This window comes from Mesoplodon mirus, assembly GCF_964341445.2.
Source record: "Mesoplodon mirus genome assembly, chromosome: 7".
In the NCBI taxonomy this organism is placed as follows: Eukaryota; Metazoa; Chordata; class Mammalia; order Artiodactyla; family Ziphiidae; genus Mesoplodon; species Mesoplodon mirus.
The window spans coordinates 75,545,339-75,564,934 of NC_138983.1; the positions used below are offsets into that span (position 1 = coordinate 75,545,339).

At 45.1% G+C, this 19,596-nt stretch overlaps 1 protein-coding gene across 1 annotated transcript in view; it reads left to right on the top strand.

Moving 5' to 3' along the window:
• LOC309808808 (forkhead-associated domain-containing protein 1-like) overlaps positions 1 to 19,596 on the top strand; it is a gene marked incomplete at its 3' end in the record, with an annotated part of 105,294 nt that overhangs the window by 56,039 nt on the left and 29,659 nt on the right. Inside the window, exons 7-10 of the mRNA XM_082629383.1 lie at positions 8,992 to 9,115; positions 12,776 to 12,906; positions 15,160 to 15,249; positions 16,264 to 16,368. Of these exons, the coding sequence (XP_082485509.1) occupies positions 8,992 to 9,115; positions 12,776 to 12,906; positions 15,160 to 15,249; positions 16,264 to 16,368 (450 nt within the window). The remainder of the gene's footprint in view (positions 1 to 8,991; positions 9,116 to 12,775; positions 12,907 to 15,159; positions 15,250 to 16,263; positions 16,369 to 19,596) is intronic.

Sequence of the window (19,596 nt, forward strand, 5' to 3'; positions counted from 1 at the left end):
ACCCAGCATAGGAGCACCTCAATACATAAGGCAACTGCTAACAGCTCTAAAAGAGGAAATCAACAGTAACACAATAATAGTGGGGGACTTGAACACCTCACTTACACCAATGGACAGATCATCCAAAGAGAAAATTAATAAGGAAACACAAGCTTTAAATGACACAATAGACCAGATAGATTTAATTGATATTTGTAGGACATTCCGTCCAAAAACAGCGGATTGCACTTTCTTCTCAAGTGCGCATGGAACATTTTCCAGGATAGATCACGTCTTGGGTCAAAAATCAAGCCTCAGGAAATTTAAGAAAATTAAAATCATATCAAGCATCTTTTCTGACCACAACGCTATGAGATTAGAAATGAATTACAGGGAAAAACCTGTAAAAAACACAAACACACGGAGGCTAAACAGTACGTTACTAAATAACCAAGAGATCACTGAAGAAATCAAAGAGGAAATCAAAAAATACCTTGAGACAAATGACAATGAAAACACGACGATCCAAAACCTATGGGATGCAGCAAAAGCATCCCATAGTTTTAGAGGGAAGTTTATAGCTATACAAGCCCACCTCAAGAAACAAGAAAAATCTCAAATAAACAATCTAACGTTACACCTAAAGGAACTAGAGAAAGAAGAACAAACAAAACCCAAAGTGAGCAGAAGGAAAGAAATCATAAAGATCAGAGCAGAAATAAATGAAATAGAAACAAAGAAAACAATAGCAAAGATCAATAAAACTAAAAGCTGGTTCTTTGAGAAGTTAAACAAAATTGATAAACCATTATCCAGACTCATCAAGAAAAAGAGGGAGAGGACTCAAATCAATAAAATTAGAAAGGAAAAAGAAGTTACAACAGACACCGCAGAAATACAAAGCATCCTAAGAGACAACTACAAGCAACTCTATGCCAATAAAATGGACAACCTAGAAGACATGAACAAATTCTTAGAAAGTTATAACCTTTCAAGACTGAGCCAGGAAGAAATAGAAAATATGAACAGACCAATCACAAGTAATGGAATTGAAAGTGTGATTAAAAATCTTCCAACAAACAGAAGTCCAGGACCAGAAGGCTTCACAGGTGAATTCTATCAAACATTTAGAGACGAGCTAACACCCATCCTTCTCAAACTCTTCCAAAAAATTGCAGAGGAAGGAACACTCCCAAACTCATTCTCTGAGGCCACCATCACCCTGATACCAAAACCAGACAAAGATACTACAAAAAAAGAAAATTACAGACCAATATCACTGATGAATATAGATGCAAAAATCCTCAACAAAATACTAGCAAACAGAATCCAACAACACATGAAAAGGATCATACACCATGATCAAGTGGGATTTATCCCAGAGAGGCAAGGATTCTTCAATATATGCAAATCAATCAATGTGATACACGATATTAACAAATTGAAAAAGAAAAACCATATGATCATCTCAATGGATGCAGAAAACACTTTTGACAAAATTCAACACTGATTTATGATAAAAACTCTCCAGAAAGTGGGCATAGAGGGCCTACTTCAACATTCTAAAGGCCATATATGACAAAGCCACAGCAAACATCATTCTCAATGGTGAAAAACTGAAAGCATTTCCTCTAAGATCAGGAACAAGACAAGGATGTCCACTCTCACTACTATTCTTCAACATAGTTTTGGAAGTCCTAGCCACAGCAATCAGTGAAGAAAAAGCAATAAAAGGAATCCAAATTGAAAAAGAAGAAGTAAAACTGTCACTGTTTGCAGATGACAGGATACTCTACAGAGAGAATCCTAAAGATGCCACCAGAAATCTACTAGAGCTAATCAATGAACTTGGTCAAGTTGCAGGACACAAAATGAATGCACAGAAATCTCTTGCATTCCTATACACTAATGATGAAAAATCTGAAAGAGAAATTAAGGAAACACTCCCATGTACCACTGCAACCAAAAAATACAATAGCTAGGAATAAACCTACCTAGGAAGACAAAGACCTGTATGCAGAAAACTGTAAGACACTGATGAAAGAAATTAAAGATGATAGCAACAGATGGAGAGATATACCACGTTCTTGGATTGGAAGAATCAATATTATGAAAATGGCTATACTACCCAAAGCAATCTACAGATTCAATGCAATCCCTATCAAATTACCAATGGCATTTTTTACAGAACTGGAACAAAAAAGCTTAAAATTTGTGTGGAGACACAAAAGACCCCGAATAGCCAAATCAGTCTTGAGGGGAAAAAACGGAGATGGAGGAATCAGACTCCCTAAATTCAGCCTATACTACAAAGCCACAGTAATCAAGACAATATGGTACTGGCACAAAAACAGAAATATAGGTCAATGGAACTGGATAGAAAGCCCAGAGATAAACCCACGCACCTATGGTCAACTAATCTATGACAAAGGAGGCAAGGATATACAGTGGAGAAAAGACAGTCTCTTCAATAAGTGGTGCTGGGAAAACTGGACAGCTACATGTAAAAGAATGAAATTAGAACACTCCCTAATGCCATACACAAAAATAAACTCAAAATGGATTAGAGACCTAAATGTAAGACCAGACACTATAAAATTCTTAGAGGAAAACATAGGAAGAACACTCTTCGACATAAATCACAGCAAGATATTTTTTGATCCACTTCCTAGAGTAATGGAAATAAATACCAAAATAAACAAATGGGACCTAATGAAACTTCAAAGCTTTTGCACAGCAAAGGAAACCATAAACAAGATGAAAAGACAACCCTCAGAATGGGAGAAAATATTTGCAAAGGAAGCAACTGACAAATGATTAATTTCCAAAATATATAAAGAGCTCATGCAGCTCAATATTAAAAAAACAAACAACCCAATCCAAAAATGGGCAGAAAACCTAAATAGACATTTCTCCAAAGAAGATATACCGCTGGCCAAGAAGCACATGAAAAGCTGCTCAACATCATTAATTATTAGAGAAATGCAAATCAAAACTACAATGAGGTATCACCTCACACCAGTTAGAATGGGCATCATCAGAAAATCTACAAACAACAAATGCTGGAGAAGGTGTGGAGAAAAGGGGACCGTCTTGCACTGTTGGTGGGAATGTAAATTGATACAGCCACTATGGAGAACAGTATGGAGGTTCCTTAAAAAACTAAAAATAGAATTACCATAGGACCCAGCAATCCCACTACTGGGCATATACCCAGTGAAAACCATAATTCAAAAAGCCACATGCACCCCAATGTTCATTGCAGTACTATTTACAATAGCCAGATCATGGAAGCAACCTAAATGCCCATCAACAGACGAATGGTTAAAGAGGAAATGGTACATATGTACAATGGAATATTACTCAGCCATAAAAAGGAACAAAATTGGGTTATTTGTAGAGACGTGGATGCATCTAGAGACTGCCATACAGAGTGAAGTAAGTCAGAAAGAGAAGAACAAATATCATATATTAACACATATATTTGGAACCTAGAAAAATGGTAAAGATGAACCAGTTTGCAGAACAGAAATGGAGACACACATGTAGAGAACAAACGTATGGACACCAAGGGGGGAAAACGGCAGGGGGTGGGGATGGTGGTATGATGAATTGAGAGATTGGGATTTACATGTATACACTGATGTGTATAAAATGGGTGACTAATAAGAAAAGTATAAATAAATAAATAAACATTTTAAAAAAAGAGAGAGAGAGAAAAAAAAACCGTAGTCAGTGCTTGGGGGCCTTTGTTCTCTTGTGCTCTGTTTACTGTCTTTCCCTTCTGTAACCGATTCTAGGTACACAGTTTCAGTCCTAGAAATGGTGCTCTAGAAAGGACACAGATTGTGTATGCTGAACCTAGGAGATTCTAGCAGGAAACTGTAAGCTCCATGAAGGCAAAGGTTGGGCGCAGTAACCTTCTAGAACTCTGTTAGGACTGTGGCTGTTTGTTTGTTCTTTATTCATCCATCCATCCATCCGTCCATTAATCCAAAGAAATATTTTGGGGGGCCTATCCTGTGCCATGCCCTCTTCCAGGCTCTGAGAATTCAGCAGAGAACAAGACAGACATGATCCTTCCCCCTGTTATGCTCTAGTGAGGGAGACAGAATAAACAAGTCAACAAATACATGCTCTAATATTTAAATGAACTAATGACTCTCCTTCAAACCTGGTTTTGAAAAAACAATGAAAGTAACAGGTCCTGTAGGAATTATTAGTGCAAACAGCTACCTTGACATGTAGCTGACACATTAATGAGCATCTTTTTCTTGAACTGAACCCAATTTTGCTGAAATATTCCTTTCAGTTATTCTCCCATTTCAGAGCTTTCCTGAGAAAATGACATGTCTTTTTCAGGTACATGTACGAGGCTGAATTATTCCCACATACCTTTTTTTTTATTTTTGGCCGTACCACGCACCTTGCAGGATCTTAGTTCCCTGACCAGGGATCAAACCCAGGCCTCCAGCAGTGGAAGCACAGAGTCCTAACCACTGGACTGCCAGGGAATTCCCCACATACCTTTTTTTAAATAATTGAAATATATTTGACATAGAATATTATATAATTTCCACATATCTTTGAATATCAGCCGGTCCCAATTTGAGTTTTATTTAAAGTGGCTGCCGATATCTGGGGGAAAAAATGTTTTTTTACAAAGAAATTATCTAGAAATAATTACACTGATGCATCATGCTGTTGCCGCCCCTACCCCTGGAGCTTCACTTATAACTGAAGAAGAATATTTTATAGCAAGGCATATATGAACCAGAGGCTCCATTGGTTTGAACTCAAATCGAGTTTCATCCACTGACATTTTAGTTTCTTAAGTATTCTACTGCCTGCAGAGCATTCCACCAGAAGTGTAAGCCACATGGCAGGTTGATTTATGGTTCTGATTACTTTATGTGTTTTCCCTGGTCCCCGAAGGTGTGTGCATAATGATTTGCTCTCAGAGATCTTCGATCCGCTACAATATCACTAGAAAATTCTTACCTCCATGTGCTCTTATACGCCTGTGCTAATTAGAAGCCAAATTATCATCCTGAAACAATCACTCCTCCTAGCACTCTTAACTTTCTTATGATTCAGTGCCCATTTTATTACACAGCTTAACAGACATTAAACATCTTGGAATTTATGCCATTACAAACAATATGGATATTTACTTTGATAGTAAAAGTATCAAAGAGGTTTGAAGACTCTTTGGAGTTTTCCAGCAATCCGAAATCCTAAAACTCTGACACTCAGATTGAAATATTTTCAATCTGTCAAAACCACTGGAGTCTTAGAGGGGAACGTATGTTTTCCCTTCTGGAAGTTTGTCTCTGTGTGTTCTATCTCTGGTATCATGCAAATAAAAGCATTAAGCTGAGAAGAGCTTACAAACACTTTCAGTGTTCCAAGGACCTTTTATGGAAAAGTTGTATTTCCCCCCAACAGAGAAAAGTAAGATGTGAAAGAATTTTTTCACTCAAAGTTTCCAAAGCACAAACATGCAAAAGTATAGCTTTGGGGAGAGTGGGGGTCAGAGTGACCTGTGTCCCCGCAACTTCTAGCATAGACCCCCCCCAATAATGTCTCAGGTGCCCCAGGGAAAAAGTAAGTGTAACTGCCCCAAATGTCCTAGACTCTGAACCATGATGGTGCATGAAACGAGTCAGAAAACTTGTGAGACCTTGACGTATCTGTTAATTCTACCAGAGTAATAATGACAAGATTTCCAAGGACACAAACCAAGACCAAAGGCTGTGAGCGCCATCTGGTGGCCATATCAGCACGCCCGAACTCCATTACCTGGGCATGCCCACCACCTCCCCCCAATCTTTTTTTTTTTTTTTTTTTAGTGTGATGCCCGCAACCTGGTCTGATGGTAAACAGGGAAATTCCTGTATTTCTTCTTTTGGAGGGATTATTTTTATTTAAGATACTGAGTCTCTATTTACTCTTATAACAGTTATTTTTAGTTTAATGCACGTTTTTAAGTTTAAAAAGGGAGCTGCTTCTACGAAAAATGCTAAGAAATTATAGTGGGGCTAGCCAAGAGACATGGGAAAAATAGTGAAAGTGGTATATGAATGACTGAAGTTTAGGAACTCTCTTCGGGTGGGGTTGCTAGATAAAGTAAGGACACCCAGTTAAATTTGAATTTTAGAATTTCGATTTAGTGTGTGTCCCAAATATTGCATGGGACACATTTGCACTAAAATATTATTCATTATCTGAAATCCTATTTTAAGTGAACATCCTTTTTTCCTCCCCTAAATCTGGCAACCTTACCTTAGGAGAACAAAGAAATTGCACCCAGGACTTCCCTGGTGGCACAGTGGTTAGGAATCCGCCTGCCAGTGCAGGGGACACGGGCTCGAGCCCTGGTCCGGGAAGATCCCACATGCCGCGGAGCATCTAAGCCCGTGCGCCACAACTACTGAGTCCCTCGTGCCACAACTACTGAAGCCCGTGTGCTTAGAGCCCATGCTCTGCAACAAGAGAAGGCGCTGCAATAAGCCTGTGCACCGCAACAAAGACCCAACGCAACCAAAAATAAATAAATTTATTTTTAAAAAAAGAAAAGAAATTGCACCCTTCTCCTTGTCACTTCCATTTTGATCTATCAGAATAAGCTAGTGGGGCTTCCCTTGTGGTGCAGTGGTTGAGAGTCCGCTTGCCGATGCAGGGGACGCAGGTTCGTGCCCCGGTTCGGGAAGATCCCACATGCCGCAGAGCGGCTGGGCCCGTGGGCCATGGCCGCTGAGCCTGTGCGTCCGGAGCCTGTGCCCCACAACGGGAGAGGCCACAACAGTGAGAGGCCCGCGTACAGCAAAAAAAAAAAAAAAGCAAAACAAGCTAGCTCTTGTCCTGTCTACGGATTGCGTGGCATTTATGCCCCAGTAAACGGGTCCCTGTGGGAGTACTGAGGCCTGACATCTGAAAAATCACAGGGCAAAGGCCCACAGTGCACCTTGAAGTGGGAAAGTCCTGGCCACTCAGAACAAGCAGTCTGGCCACATCAGACCGAGAGGGAGGGGGTTCTGGGCCCAGCTCTCTTTCCCGGCCTCTCGGGTACCTGCTCTGTGGAGGCCGAGGCCTGGCAGCTACTTTCGGGCCCTTACCAACGTTGCATTTGATGGAGAGCCTTCCGCACCCCACGTGTAGACCTAGACCCCTGGAGAGGGACCGGCCCTTGAGGGGGCTCTGATCCATGGATTTAGAGGGTGCTCACAGCAGCCATAGATAGAGCCGGCCTGTGGTGCTCCCACCCACGATTCCTGTATTTCCTCTTTTTTTTTTTTTTTTTCTTTTTGTGGTACGCATGCCTCTCACTGTTGTGGTCTCTCCCAGTGCGGAGCACAGGCTTCGGACGCGCAGGCTCAGGGGCCATGGCTACGGGCCCAGCCGCTCCGCAGCATGTGGGATCTTCCCGGACCGGGACATGAACACGTGTCCCCTGCATTGGCAGGCAGACTCTCAACCACTGCACCACCAAGGAAGCCCTTGTATTTCCTCTTAATAACAACCACACTGGCGTTTAAGTGAGCCTGGCAAGGCTTACAAATGCACACATAAAGATTACCAACTATCGGGGCCTCCCTGGTGGCGCAGTGGTTGAGAGTCCGCCTGCCGATGCAGGGGATACGGGTTCGTGCCCCGGTCTGGGAGGATCCCATATGCCGCGGAGCAGCTGGGCCCGTGAGCCATGGCCGCTGGGCCTGCGCGTCCGGAGCCTGTGCTCCGCAACGGGAGAGTCCACGGCAGTGAGAGGCCCGCATACCGCAAAAAGAAAAAAAAAAAAAAAAAAAAAGATTACCAACTATCTTCCCCAGAGACGCACGAGGGAAGCTGAAGCTAAAACACCCCGTGAGGGCTTACCTGGTGGCGCAGTGGTTGAGAGTCCGCCTGCCGATGCAGGGGACATGGGTTCGTGCCCCGGTCCGGGAAGATCCCCCATGCCATGGAGCGGCTGGGCCCGTGAGCCATGGCTGCTGAGCCTGCGCGTCCGGAGCCTGTGCTCCACAAAGGGAGAGGCCACAACAGTGAGAGGCCCGCGTGCCGCAAAAAAAAAAAAAAAAAAAAGAAAAGAAAACAAAAAAAACACCCCGTGGTAGGTAGAGGAGAGGACAGTCACAGCTCATCCCCCTGTGCCGTGTGCCAGGCATGATCTGAGCACTTGTACACATGTTAACTTATTAAAATACTTCTCACAATCCTATCAGGTTGGGACTACCATCACCCCGCGTGCAGACTGAACAAAAGGAAACAGAATATGGTGTCCTGCTTGTGTTCCCAAAGCCCGTTAACTGGCAGAGACAGGACTTGAAGGCCACAGTCCGGCTCCCGAGTCCATGCCTTGCTTTACAGCCTCCAACTTCTCACGCTCATTCCTAGAGCCACCTGGGAAGGAGGAACCAGGCAACTAAAGACTGGGTTTGAATCAGACTCCACGTCTGACCAGCCGCGTGATCCCAAGCAGGGGGCCTCGCCTCTCTGAGTCTCAACCTGGCTCCCTTGCAAAATGGGCACATTAATGGGAACGTCAGCCTTCAGCAACGCTGTGACGAGTATCAGTGTAGCATGTGTGAACGGGCTTTGTAAACTCTGGAGTGTTCTGTGAGGTATAAACTACCCTCTATTCTCATTAGAGGGAATTCATTTCATAACCTGCTCCTGGCTTTTGAACTTTGCTGTGCATCCAGTCAGTGCTGGATGATCTGGAACCAACAGCTGGTCTATTTATGGCTGAAAACCCACAGGTCATAGGAAGACAGCAGCACCCGAGCCCCTGGGTGGCCACAAAGATAAGGTCCGTGTCTCGAGGACCGATGACATGGTGGTCACTGAAGGAACAGGCCCCCTCCTGCCCCTTCCACTAGTGACAACGGAAAACCTTGGTTTCCCCAACACCCCGATCCAAGATCAACCCGACTCTTTGCCCAACGTTGGAGAAGTACCGGCGTGTCCTGCAGGCCTGGCTGGCCCCCTCTGACTGTGTGTTGCCTCCTTCCACAGATCAGTGCCCTACAGCAAGGCTACAACCAGGTGCTGTGCCAGACCCTGTCTGAGAGAAACTTAGAAATCACCTCCCTGAAGCACGAGGCTGAGAACTTAAGGAGGGAGACCGCCATCACGTCAGGTGAGGCCCTTGTGCATTCAGGCCCCAGAGCTTCTGCCCTCCCCCTGCAGACATCACCAGTCAACCAGCACACCTGTGCCCGTGACCTGGGTGCAGCCTCAGGGATCACCCGTGTCGGTGCATTAGAGTTCTCCCTCAGTGGAGGTTTCTTGCCACCCAGTTCCGAGGGCAGGGCCTGGTAAATATTTGAGAGAATGGTATCTCTTGGCTACAAGGTCTCCTGAGCACTGGCCCCACCAGGGAGAACACAGGTCGCCTTGTGGCTTGGGTGGTTCCACAAAGCAGCCTGAGTGCAAACTAGAGCGTGGACAAAATGGGGTCACTCCTTTAAGGCACCCATGGTCTCACCCATTTCAGCCGAGTGCACCTGGGCCCAAGGGAAACCATTTTCTAATTTGATCAGAGGTGGTTCCCTGATAAAGGGCTTGGGTTGGGAGAGGGGCAGCCAACGCACAGCTGTGGCTGAGCTTTGATTCCCTGGATTCCTTCATTGCTTCCACATGTTTCTTGAGCTCCTACTAGGTGTCAGGCCCCGTTCCAGGCTCCGGGGAGGGAGAGCCAAAAAAGACAGTCAGATTCCTGTACTCACAGATTTGGGAGGGGTTTACAGACAATAAAAGTAAAGGGATGAATAAACAAGCCCACTTCAGAGAGCAGTGCTGCTGTGGAGAAAATAAACTGTGTGTCGTGGTGGCCAGCGCTTCAAGGGGGGAGGCCAAGGGGGACCAGCTTAGTGGGTGTGCAACCATGGAACTCAGGTGGGACTTGAACCCGTGGGCTGGGACACGAACCCACTCAGAACCCACTATCTTTTAATCGAGATCACGCATCTGGTCTCGGGACTTAATAAAGCTCAGGTTCTTTATGTCTCATGCAGAAAGAATTCAGTGAGAGACAAAGTAAGAAGTGGATTTCTTTAGAGAGAAACACACTCCACAGACAGAGTGTGGGCCATTTCAGAAGGCTAGAGACCCCCAAATATGGGGCAGTTAGTTTTTATGGGCTGGGTAATTTTATAGGCTAATGAGTGGGAGGATTGGGATAACTCTAATATTTTGGGGAAGGGGCGGGGATTTCCAGGAATTGGGCCAACACCCACTTTTTTTTTTTTTTTCCTGTACGCGGGCCTCTCACAGTTGTGGCCTCTCCCATTGCGGAGCACAGGCTCCGGACATGCAGGCTCAGCAGCCATGGCTCACGGGCCCAGCCGCTACGCGGCATGTGGGATATTCCCGGACCGGGGCACGAACCCGTGTCCCCTGCATCGGCAGGCGGACTCTCAACCACCGCGCCACCAGGGAAGCCCCACCACCCACTTTTTGACCTTTATGGTCAGACTCGGAACAGTCCTGGTGCTGATGGGTGTGTCATTTCGCTCATGTGTTACAATGAGCCTGTAATGGGGCTCCAGTTCCCCTGGAAGTTGAATCTTACGCCCCCTTGGACCTAGCCGATTCTAACCAGTTCATGTTGTATCCTCCACCGCTATGTCCTTCTTTTAGAGAGGACCTGTTTCAGGTGGGCAAGGACAAGCCAAGGGCAAGCGAGCCTGCGTGGAGTGAACAGGGGATTGTGGGGCTGGGCAGGGTCGGGGGGGTCTGGGTTTTTATTCCAAGGGTGTTGGGAATCCAGTGGAGGTTTTTAAGCAGAAACTGACATGTCTAGAGACCTGAAGAGGTTGGGGCCACTCACAGACGAGGGGAGAGAGAGAAGCAGGTGACAGGGAGGAGGCAGTGAGCCTCGCAGGGGCACATCACTCTGAAAGCAGCCAGTGCGTAGCAGGAAACATGCCCACAGCTGTAGAAGCCAGGCATAGCATTGAGTCGCACGTGAATCCCCATCTCTGTATGAATCTGTGCTTTTCTTCTGCCTCACTCTTCAACTTAATCACACCCACACCCACCCCCTGCTGCCCCCAGGTCTCTGCTTATTCTCCTCCCTCACTTGGGATGTCCTCAGATATTTTCTGAGCACCTCCCCCAGGCTAGGTGCTGTTCTGGGCACCAGGAATGGAAGGATGAACTCGCTGGTCCTCACCTTCCTCCCGTATGTCGGCCAGTGAAACCTCATCCAAGCATCAAGCCTGTCTCAGATCCCACCTTCTCCGATCAGGGAGTCGGACAGGCCTGGGTTGGGATAACGCTTGAGATGGGCTGGACCCACTCAAAGTGTGGCAAGCCCCAGAGGGATTTCCAAGTAACTGAACTCTGTCCTGGAGGCAAAGCTCATTTTTAAAATGAAATTCTGGAGCATTTTGTGCTTTATTTCATAGACATTCTTGATTGAAACCTACCACTAAAACTGGGCCTGATGTTCTTTCAAGAAAAGAACCGTAGGAGATAACCCAATACCACTGCATTTATGCACCCTTCTTCCCACTTTTATTCAAAATGATACTACAATGCAAGAGGGAAGAGATATGGGGAGATATGTATATGCATAACTGATTCACTTGGTTATAAAGCAGAAACTAAAACACCATTGTAAAGCAATTATACTCCAATAAAGATGTTTTAAAAAAATGATACTACAGTAATGGAGGAGTTATCTATTGCTGCATAACAAGTTACCCCAAAATGTAATGGATAAAACCCCAACCAATATTTATTATCTCCCCCAGTTTCTGTAGTTCAGGAATTTGAGCGGGGGGTGACTTAGTTCTCATGAGTTGCAGGCAAGATGTCGGCTGGGGCATCAGTCATGTCATCTAAAGCCTCGGGGGGAGCCGGAGGATCCCCCTTCAGAATGGCTGCTCATGTGGCTATTGGCTGGAGGCCTTAGTCCCTCAGCACACATGCTTCTCTCTAGGGCTGCTTGAGTGTCGTCACGACACAGCAGTTGGCTTCCCCCAGAGTGAGTGATTGGAGAGAGAGCAAAGAGGAGGCCACAGTGTCTTTTATGACCCAGCCTGAGAGGAAACAGTCCGTCATTTCCACAGTATCATATTGGTGACCCATGGCAGCCCTATTCACGGTGGGAGGGGCTACACGGGGCATGAATTCTAGGTGGTAGGGATCATTGGGGCCATTTTGGAAGCTGGCTGCTGAGAAAAATAATAGGCGCCATGGAACAAACATAATTTAGCCACTTTGTGTTCTTGGGGCATACCGTCTCATTTGACCCTTACAATAACTCTGTGTGGGACAGACGGTGGGAGGTGAAATAGCTTGTCCAAGACCACCAAGCTAATAAGTGGTAGAGAGGGTTCCAAACTCAGAGGACTGTGAAACCAACCACCCCATCAATAGTGTCCAGCAGTGCCCTCTGGCACACGCCCGTCTCCTGGCCTCTGGAGAAGAATTCCTAGAACTTCCCTGTGCTGGGACTTTGTTCCCCAGGTCCATGGTGTGGCCTCTCCTCCCAGCTTTGCCTGGCCTGTGCCCACAGGGGCCCCCAAAGGCTTCTCCTCTCGCTGGTGCTGACTGCCCCTTATTCTCACTGAAGCCTCAAACACTGTTCCGTGGACTTTGCTCTCATTCCCATTCCTGCTCTGTGACCCTTGCAAAAAGCCTCCCCAGTCCTAGGAGGGCACCGGTGGTGGCCCGGGCTTGGAAAGTCTTGTCCAAACGTTGGCTGACAGCCATGGTGTTGCCAATAATCCTTCCTGCCTCTTTCACCTCCATGAGTCTTTTGTTTTGGTTTGGTTTGGTTCTTTTACAGAGATGGTGTCATCTTTGCAAAGAGACGTGTTAGTAAAGGATGGTCAAGTTCAACAACTACAACAGGAGGTGAATCAACTGAAAAGTGAGAACAAAGAAAAGGATCACCAGCTCGAAGCCCTCAGCTCCAGAGTGAGTGTCGGGTCATCAGCAAATTGTAGCTGCAAAAAGCAGACACAGTGGAGTCACATGACACACGGTGGTGAGATGAGGCCAGTGCCCAAGGACACAGGGAGGGTAGCTGCTGGGCAGGTGGCCAACTTCTCTGAAGCCTTTCAAAGGACAGCGTGTATGTGGCTCAGAAGAAGCATAATAGATTTTCAAATCCAGCAAACATTTTCTAACCCCTATTATAAATGAGTTTGTTTAATCCCAGCAACAAACCCACCTATGAGCATATACTGCCATTGCAAAGTTTAACATTAAACAGAATACGATCTCTCTGTGAGCAAGGATGACCACACGGCTGCATCGTGGCCCCAGCACCGCTGGTTCTCATAACTGTCTTCACAGCAGAACGTCTGAAGATCCAGATGCAAACACGCAGACGCTCATTTCTTCCTTAGACTTTAGTGTGTAGAATGTCTCTATGGAAGATGAACGTGGTAGGCAAGCAAAGAGCTTTTTACATGTAACTTTGACCCTTTGCAAATCTTGCCTTCAATGCTAACTTGAGAATCCTGCCCCTATAGGATAAGATTTCTCAGTATTTGCATGATGTGCCTGTTTCTGTGAGTCAAGGTAAAACCTCAAAGCTTTCATCTCATGTGGCAACTCAGAGATTCCCAGAGGCTACCCGATAGCTAGGTCTGCATGGGGGTGGGGTGAGAACAGGTCTTGAGGTTCCAAGGAAAAGGCACAGTAAGTAATACCTGGTACGTAGTACCATACCCAGTTTGGAGCTGGTGAAAGGCACTGCACGAGCTTTGGGATCAGACAGACCAGGGTCCCATCCCAGAGCTTTCTTTTATTGTAACTTATTTGGCCTCCATTTCCCCATGTGTGAAATGGGGATGACAAAATCGTTTTCCAAGAAGTGGGAGGCTGGTTTTAGTTGTGCTCTTCTGCCTCTGCCCTGGGTTGGCTGCCTGGCCAAGCCCTCTGCATTCGTTTCTCCCAAGCAGAGTGTCTTCCCAGGCATGTGCTATAGCTGTTTAATGTGTGTGTGTGTGTGTGTGTGTGTGTGTGTGTGTGTGTGTGTGTTGGGGATGGGAAGGGGATGCAGAGCTGGTGCTAAGTACAAGGAATCTGCAAAGACAGCACCTGCTTGGCTCTTCTACCTCCTGAAGTGCATTTGGATGATTTATGTCCCCATTTCCCCTTCCTCGTTGACCTTGGAATGAGGTCCCTTCTCCTCTAGACTGTGCTGGCCAATAGCACAAGGGCTCGTCACCACCAAGGATACTGCTCTTGTGAACATTTGAGATGCCTTTTTTTTAATGACATATATCATGTGTGTTAATTTTAGAAAAATAAGTAGATGACATTGAGAAGAAAAAATAAAAAGAGAGGAGAGGAAATGCTACCTTGAGAAATCAGTGTTAATATTTTCATGTATGTTCTTCCAGTCTTGTTTCTATATATTGCCTAGAAATCAATCAATCAATCATTTTATAGTGAATTTATACTATGCACATTTTTTTAATTTTTAAATACTTATTATTTTTCCATTCTAATAAATCAACGCTCTTATCATTCGTCTTAAAAGCTACATACTTTCTCCTGGATGTACCCAGTGTTATAAAGTGGTCTGCTGTTCTAAACAACACTTGGGTTGTTTCCTCTTTTTTTTTTCTTCCACTAATACTGACAATTCTGTGAAGAGCATCCTTGAAAATACAGATTTACTTATTTCTCCAGTCATTGTCCTTAAGGTACATTCCTAAAGTGGGAATTGCTGGGTCAAAAGAAGGCACATCCATGCTTACGCCCTTAATGCCTGTTGCCAAGCCGCCCTCAGGCAAGACAGCTCCGTTTACCCCTCCACACCAGTCGGGGCAGTTGTGTCTTTGAGATGCAACCTGCACAAGAGCCCTAAGATGGACCCCAGCTCACTGCCTCGGCCCCCTCCACCCTCACCGTTCACAGCGTGAAAACATCCCAATTCCTGCACCCTAAGTACCCAGACTCTACAAAGCTGGATTTCCCCTGCAGTGAAGTTTGCTGGCTTTTGAAGAGGAATTTAGACGCTCTATTCCTCAGAACTCATGAGAGGGGTGAACTGGGAACGACTGCAGGATCCCATGCTCCCATCACACAAATGGTCTCGCCTCTCAGAATTCAGAGGTGTGATTGCGTTATACAGCAGGAAACACTCCTGCGCGTGAACACAATTACTTGGGACCCCCAGCCAAGCCCCCGTGGCCTTGTCCTTTTTCTCCACAGTGCTCAGTGCTGAAAGAAGAGTTACAGAAGGAAGATGCCCAGAAGGAGAAGTGGGAAGCCCAAGAGAAAGAGTTAAAACTCTGCAAAACCGTGCGTTGAACCTCCTGACCCCTAGGTGTCCACTGAAAGCCTAGATTGGGGCCTTGAGGGTTTTGGAGGGGTTCCTTGGCCCATTAGCTAGCACAAGCTCTGGGGCTTTCTGGGTGTTTGTGTGTTAATGCTTTGATTTGCTAGCCTCAAAGAGATGGGTGAAAAGACCATGGAAAACACACTCTCCCCAGATTTTCTGGGCAGTTGGCTCAAGGCCCGTCATCAGGTTTCCCCTGGGGAAAGGGACAGGAGGTGGCCACCATATGCTGCTAGAAATTCACCGTGGTCCCTACCCCTGGACTTGTGATGCCCAGACTTTCATGATCCACTGTCACAAGTTTTATCACGGCCCTGAGCACTGTTATTAACACAACTCTTCTTGAAGTATTTTTACTTAAATACATTCAATTTTACAACAATTCATAAAAACAAAATAAAAAGCAAATGTATCACTGGCCTTGTATGGAAGGTGAACATAAAAATGAATACAATGAAAAGATGACCACTCAATGTAAATGTTCACCCCCTGTACCAGCCCGAACCCTCATGCACATCACCAGGCATACGTTTTCCATCCATTGGGAAGCCCGGTGCCTGGGACAGGGGGAGGAGACGTGTGTTCTTCTCTCTGTCAGGAGCACACTTCTCTGCCTCAAATGAGAAAAAAGAAAAATGTCATTGTTCTTTTCTTCCAAACTGTGCCCATTGTGTCTTCCAAACAGCCCTTATTTAGATTGAATTCAAAAATATACCCCAAGGAAAGAGATTCTAATGAGTGGATAGGTATCTTGTACTGTTTAATCCAGGATCCATGCTGATCTTCAAAAGAAACTCAAATTTTCCCTCACCCAGCCCTTTCATTGCATCCGTTGAAAGAAAGTCTACTTTGCCTCAAAGATGTGGAATTGTCCCCCAAGGGAAGGAATGAAGCGAATCCCAGACTAGGTTTCTGCCTTAATGAACCGGATGAAATGAGTTGTGAAGTTGACTTCCCTGTTGTTGGAACTCTTTCAGCAAATCCATGACATGGAAAAAGAAATGAGGAAGCTCAGGGTGGAGCTGAAAAGGAGCAGTACCGAGCAGAGCCTGATCTCTATGACGCTGCGGGAAAAGAGCAAGGTATGGCAGGGACAGGTCGGCCTGGGAACCACTCTGGGGCCAGCACTCCACCTGCATCATCTCTGTTCATCCTCACAATGACCCCATGCGGTCTATACTGGTATTATCCCCACTTTACAGTCGGGAAAACTGAGGCTCACAGAGGTGAAGGAAGTTATCCAAGTTCACTTGCATAAAGTAGTTGTGGCAGAACTTGAATCCAGGTCTGCCTGACTCCAAAGCTCCTGTGTGTAACCACTACCCTAGACTGCCTTCAAATCTTAATTGTGAAATTATCTAAGAAAGAATTGATCCATTAAATCAAGTTTGCCAATGATGTTGTTCCAACTTAAATTCTCATATTGATTTTTTTTGTCTTTTTGTTCCATCATTGAGAATGTTTTTAAAAATCTCAACATGTTTGTAATTTGTGTGTTTCTTATATTAATATGAACGATTTTTGCTTTATATATTTTGAGGCTGTGTTACTAGGTGCATATAAATTTAGGATCCTAATACTTCCTGTAGAGCAAAACTTTAGATCATCATGAAATGTCCCTTTTCATCTCTAGTAGTGTTTCTCCCTTAACGTCTCCTTTGTCATTTAGCTTCACCACTGGCTTTCTGTTGGTTAGAGTTTTCATACCTTATCTTTTTCATACGTTCTCTGTCAATTTTTGTCTTAAGTTTTAGACATATGCCTTCAAATAGCGTATCATTTTTACAAAATACAGTTTGACCATCTTTGACTTTTAGTCCATTTATATTATGTAATTACTCGTGTACTGGGGTTTAAATCTACCTTCTTGCTCAATACCAGATGTACCATCTGTGGTATGTTCCTTCTTCTCTCCTTTCTTGCCTCCTTCTGAGTGGATGGTTTTCTCTTATTCCACTTTCCCCCTCTATTAGCTTGGAAATATTTCACTTTTTTACTATTCTTTTAGTCATAGTAAGACAATAGCATTCACCCTTGACTCACCAAAATCACACATTAATTAAGTTTTTCACTCTTCTACTATTCTCTTAGTAGTCATCCTGAAGACTATAAAGTGCATTCTTTTTTTTTTTTTTTCGGTACGCGGGCCTCTCACTGTTATGGCCTCTTCCGTTGTGGAGCACAGGCTCTGGACGCACAGGCTCAGTGGCCATGGCTCACAGGCCCAGCCGCTCTGCGGCATGTGGGATCCTCCTGGACCAGGACACGAACCCATGTCCCCTGCATCGGCAGGCAGACTCTCAACCGCTGCGCCACCAGGGAAGCCCTGCATTCTTAACTTACCAAGAGGCAATAGTAGTTGATAATGATGCCCTTCTCCTTGACAGTGCAATGAGTTTCAAACACCTTAACTTCACTTACCCCCTCCAGATTTATAAGCCATTACTGTCATTTTCTAAACTCCTCTTGATAGTTAAAACCCCACAAGACATTATTAGTGTTTTTCTATAGTCAGTATCATATCCACACATTACCCTTACTGTTGCTTGTCTTTTCTGCATCTCTGATCACCCACCTGGGTTCATTTTTCTTGTGTCTGAAGAATACCCTTTAATGTTTTCCCTCATTGTGGCTCTGCTGATGACAAATTCTCAAATGTGCCTGTGTGTCTGTCTGGAGATGTATATTTAACCTTCATTCTTAAAACACATTTGACTGCGTATTGAATTCTACAATGGCAATTCTTTTCTTTCAGCACATTAGATACAGCATTAGATATGTCACTATTGTCTTGTGGCTCCTATTATTTCTATTTAGAAGTCATCTGTAAGCCTAACTGTTGTACCTTTGCATAATCTGTCTTTTTCTCCGGTTGCTTTTAAGATTGTCTTTTTCCTTGATTTCCAGCAGTTTTATTATGGTTTATCTAGGTGTGGATCCAGTTTTATTTACCTCGTACAGAGTTCGTAGGGGCTTCTTGAATCTCTGGCTTGGTGTTTTGCCTTAGTTCAGGCGCTTGGGCTCTGTACCACACAGGCAGTGGGGAGCTACTAAGCCTCCTGAACAAGTGACTGATGCAATGACATTCGTGGACAGTAATTAGGGTGAAAATGAGAGTTACAATTTCTCATGTACTAGGCGTTACCCTGAACTTTTCACCTCTTAATCTTTACAACAGCGCTGTGATCTAGAAATCATCCTCTCCATTTTACAGATGAGAAAGTCAAGGCTACTAGTTACTAGTAAAGTAACTAGCCCAATGGCACAGTCGGTTTTGTCTGACTCCAGGTTTGTCTGACTTCAGTTACCCTGGCATAGCAAACAGCCACATGCTACTGTTTACACTGAAATTAATGAAAATTAAATAAAATTTTAATTCAGTTCCTCCGCCACACCAGCCCCATTTCGAGTGCTTGATCCCCAGATGTGGCTGGTGGCTGCCGTATTAGACAACACAGCCTCGCTCAGAGTACCTGTACCGTTGCAGAAAGTTCTGGTGGACAGAGCTGCCTTATAGCAGGGTAACTCTCACAGTACCGTTAAGATTGCACTGGAAGAAACTAAACTTGAGGCGAGGAGGCCAGTTGTCACAGTCCAGCTTGCATTTGAGAGGGGTTGGAGGACAGGCGTGAGACCCCCGAGTGTGAGAGAGGGAGCAGGGCAGCTGCTGAAGGTGACTCTGAGGCTTGGGGACAGGAACGGGGGCTGTTCATGCAGAACACAAACAGGGGCAGAGTCCAAGGCTGGACTTGACTTTTGCAGCATATGAAACAGGCTGCTGAAATAGAAGTCAGAGCATGTTTAGACCTGGGAGAAAACTAAGGCCCAGAGAGCTTAGATGACTTTTCCAAGGTAACGGAGCTGGGTAGAGGCTCTTCCACTGGGCCACACGACTCAGAAGAAAGCTCTTAAGGGCTTTTCTGGGTCTTTTATTAAATCCCTGTGATCCCCCTCTTCAGATCCCTAAAAACACAGCCTGTGAATTTGTTTCAGCACAAAAACTTTCCATTTATTTACGAGTGTTTGCCTCATTTCCTGTTAGTGCCAGGGCCCAGGGCTCAGCAGGTGCATCCAAGAATTGAGCAGCTGCGAGGCCTACACTGGCCAGCCAAGGGTAGCGTGGAGCACGCCCAAGCTTACCGTGCGTTGACTGTTACCCAAGCAAGGGGGTAAAAGTAGGCAAGCTTCTCCACTTTAAACGCCTTCCTTTGCAGGCTGCAGTTCTTAATAGACATTGCTTTGGCAAGCCTCCAGAGAGGTTACCACCAGTGAGTGTGCTCCAAGTGGTAACGACAAACAGTTATGATAAT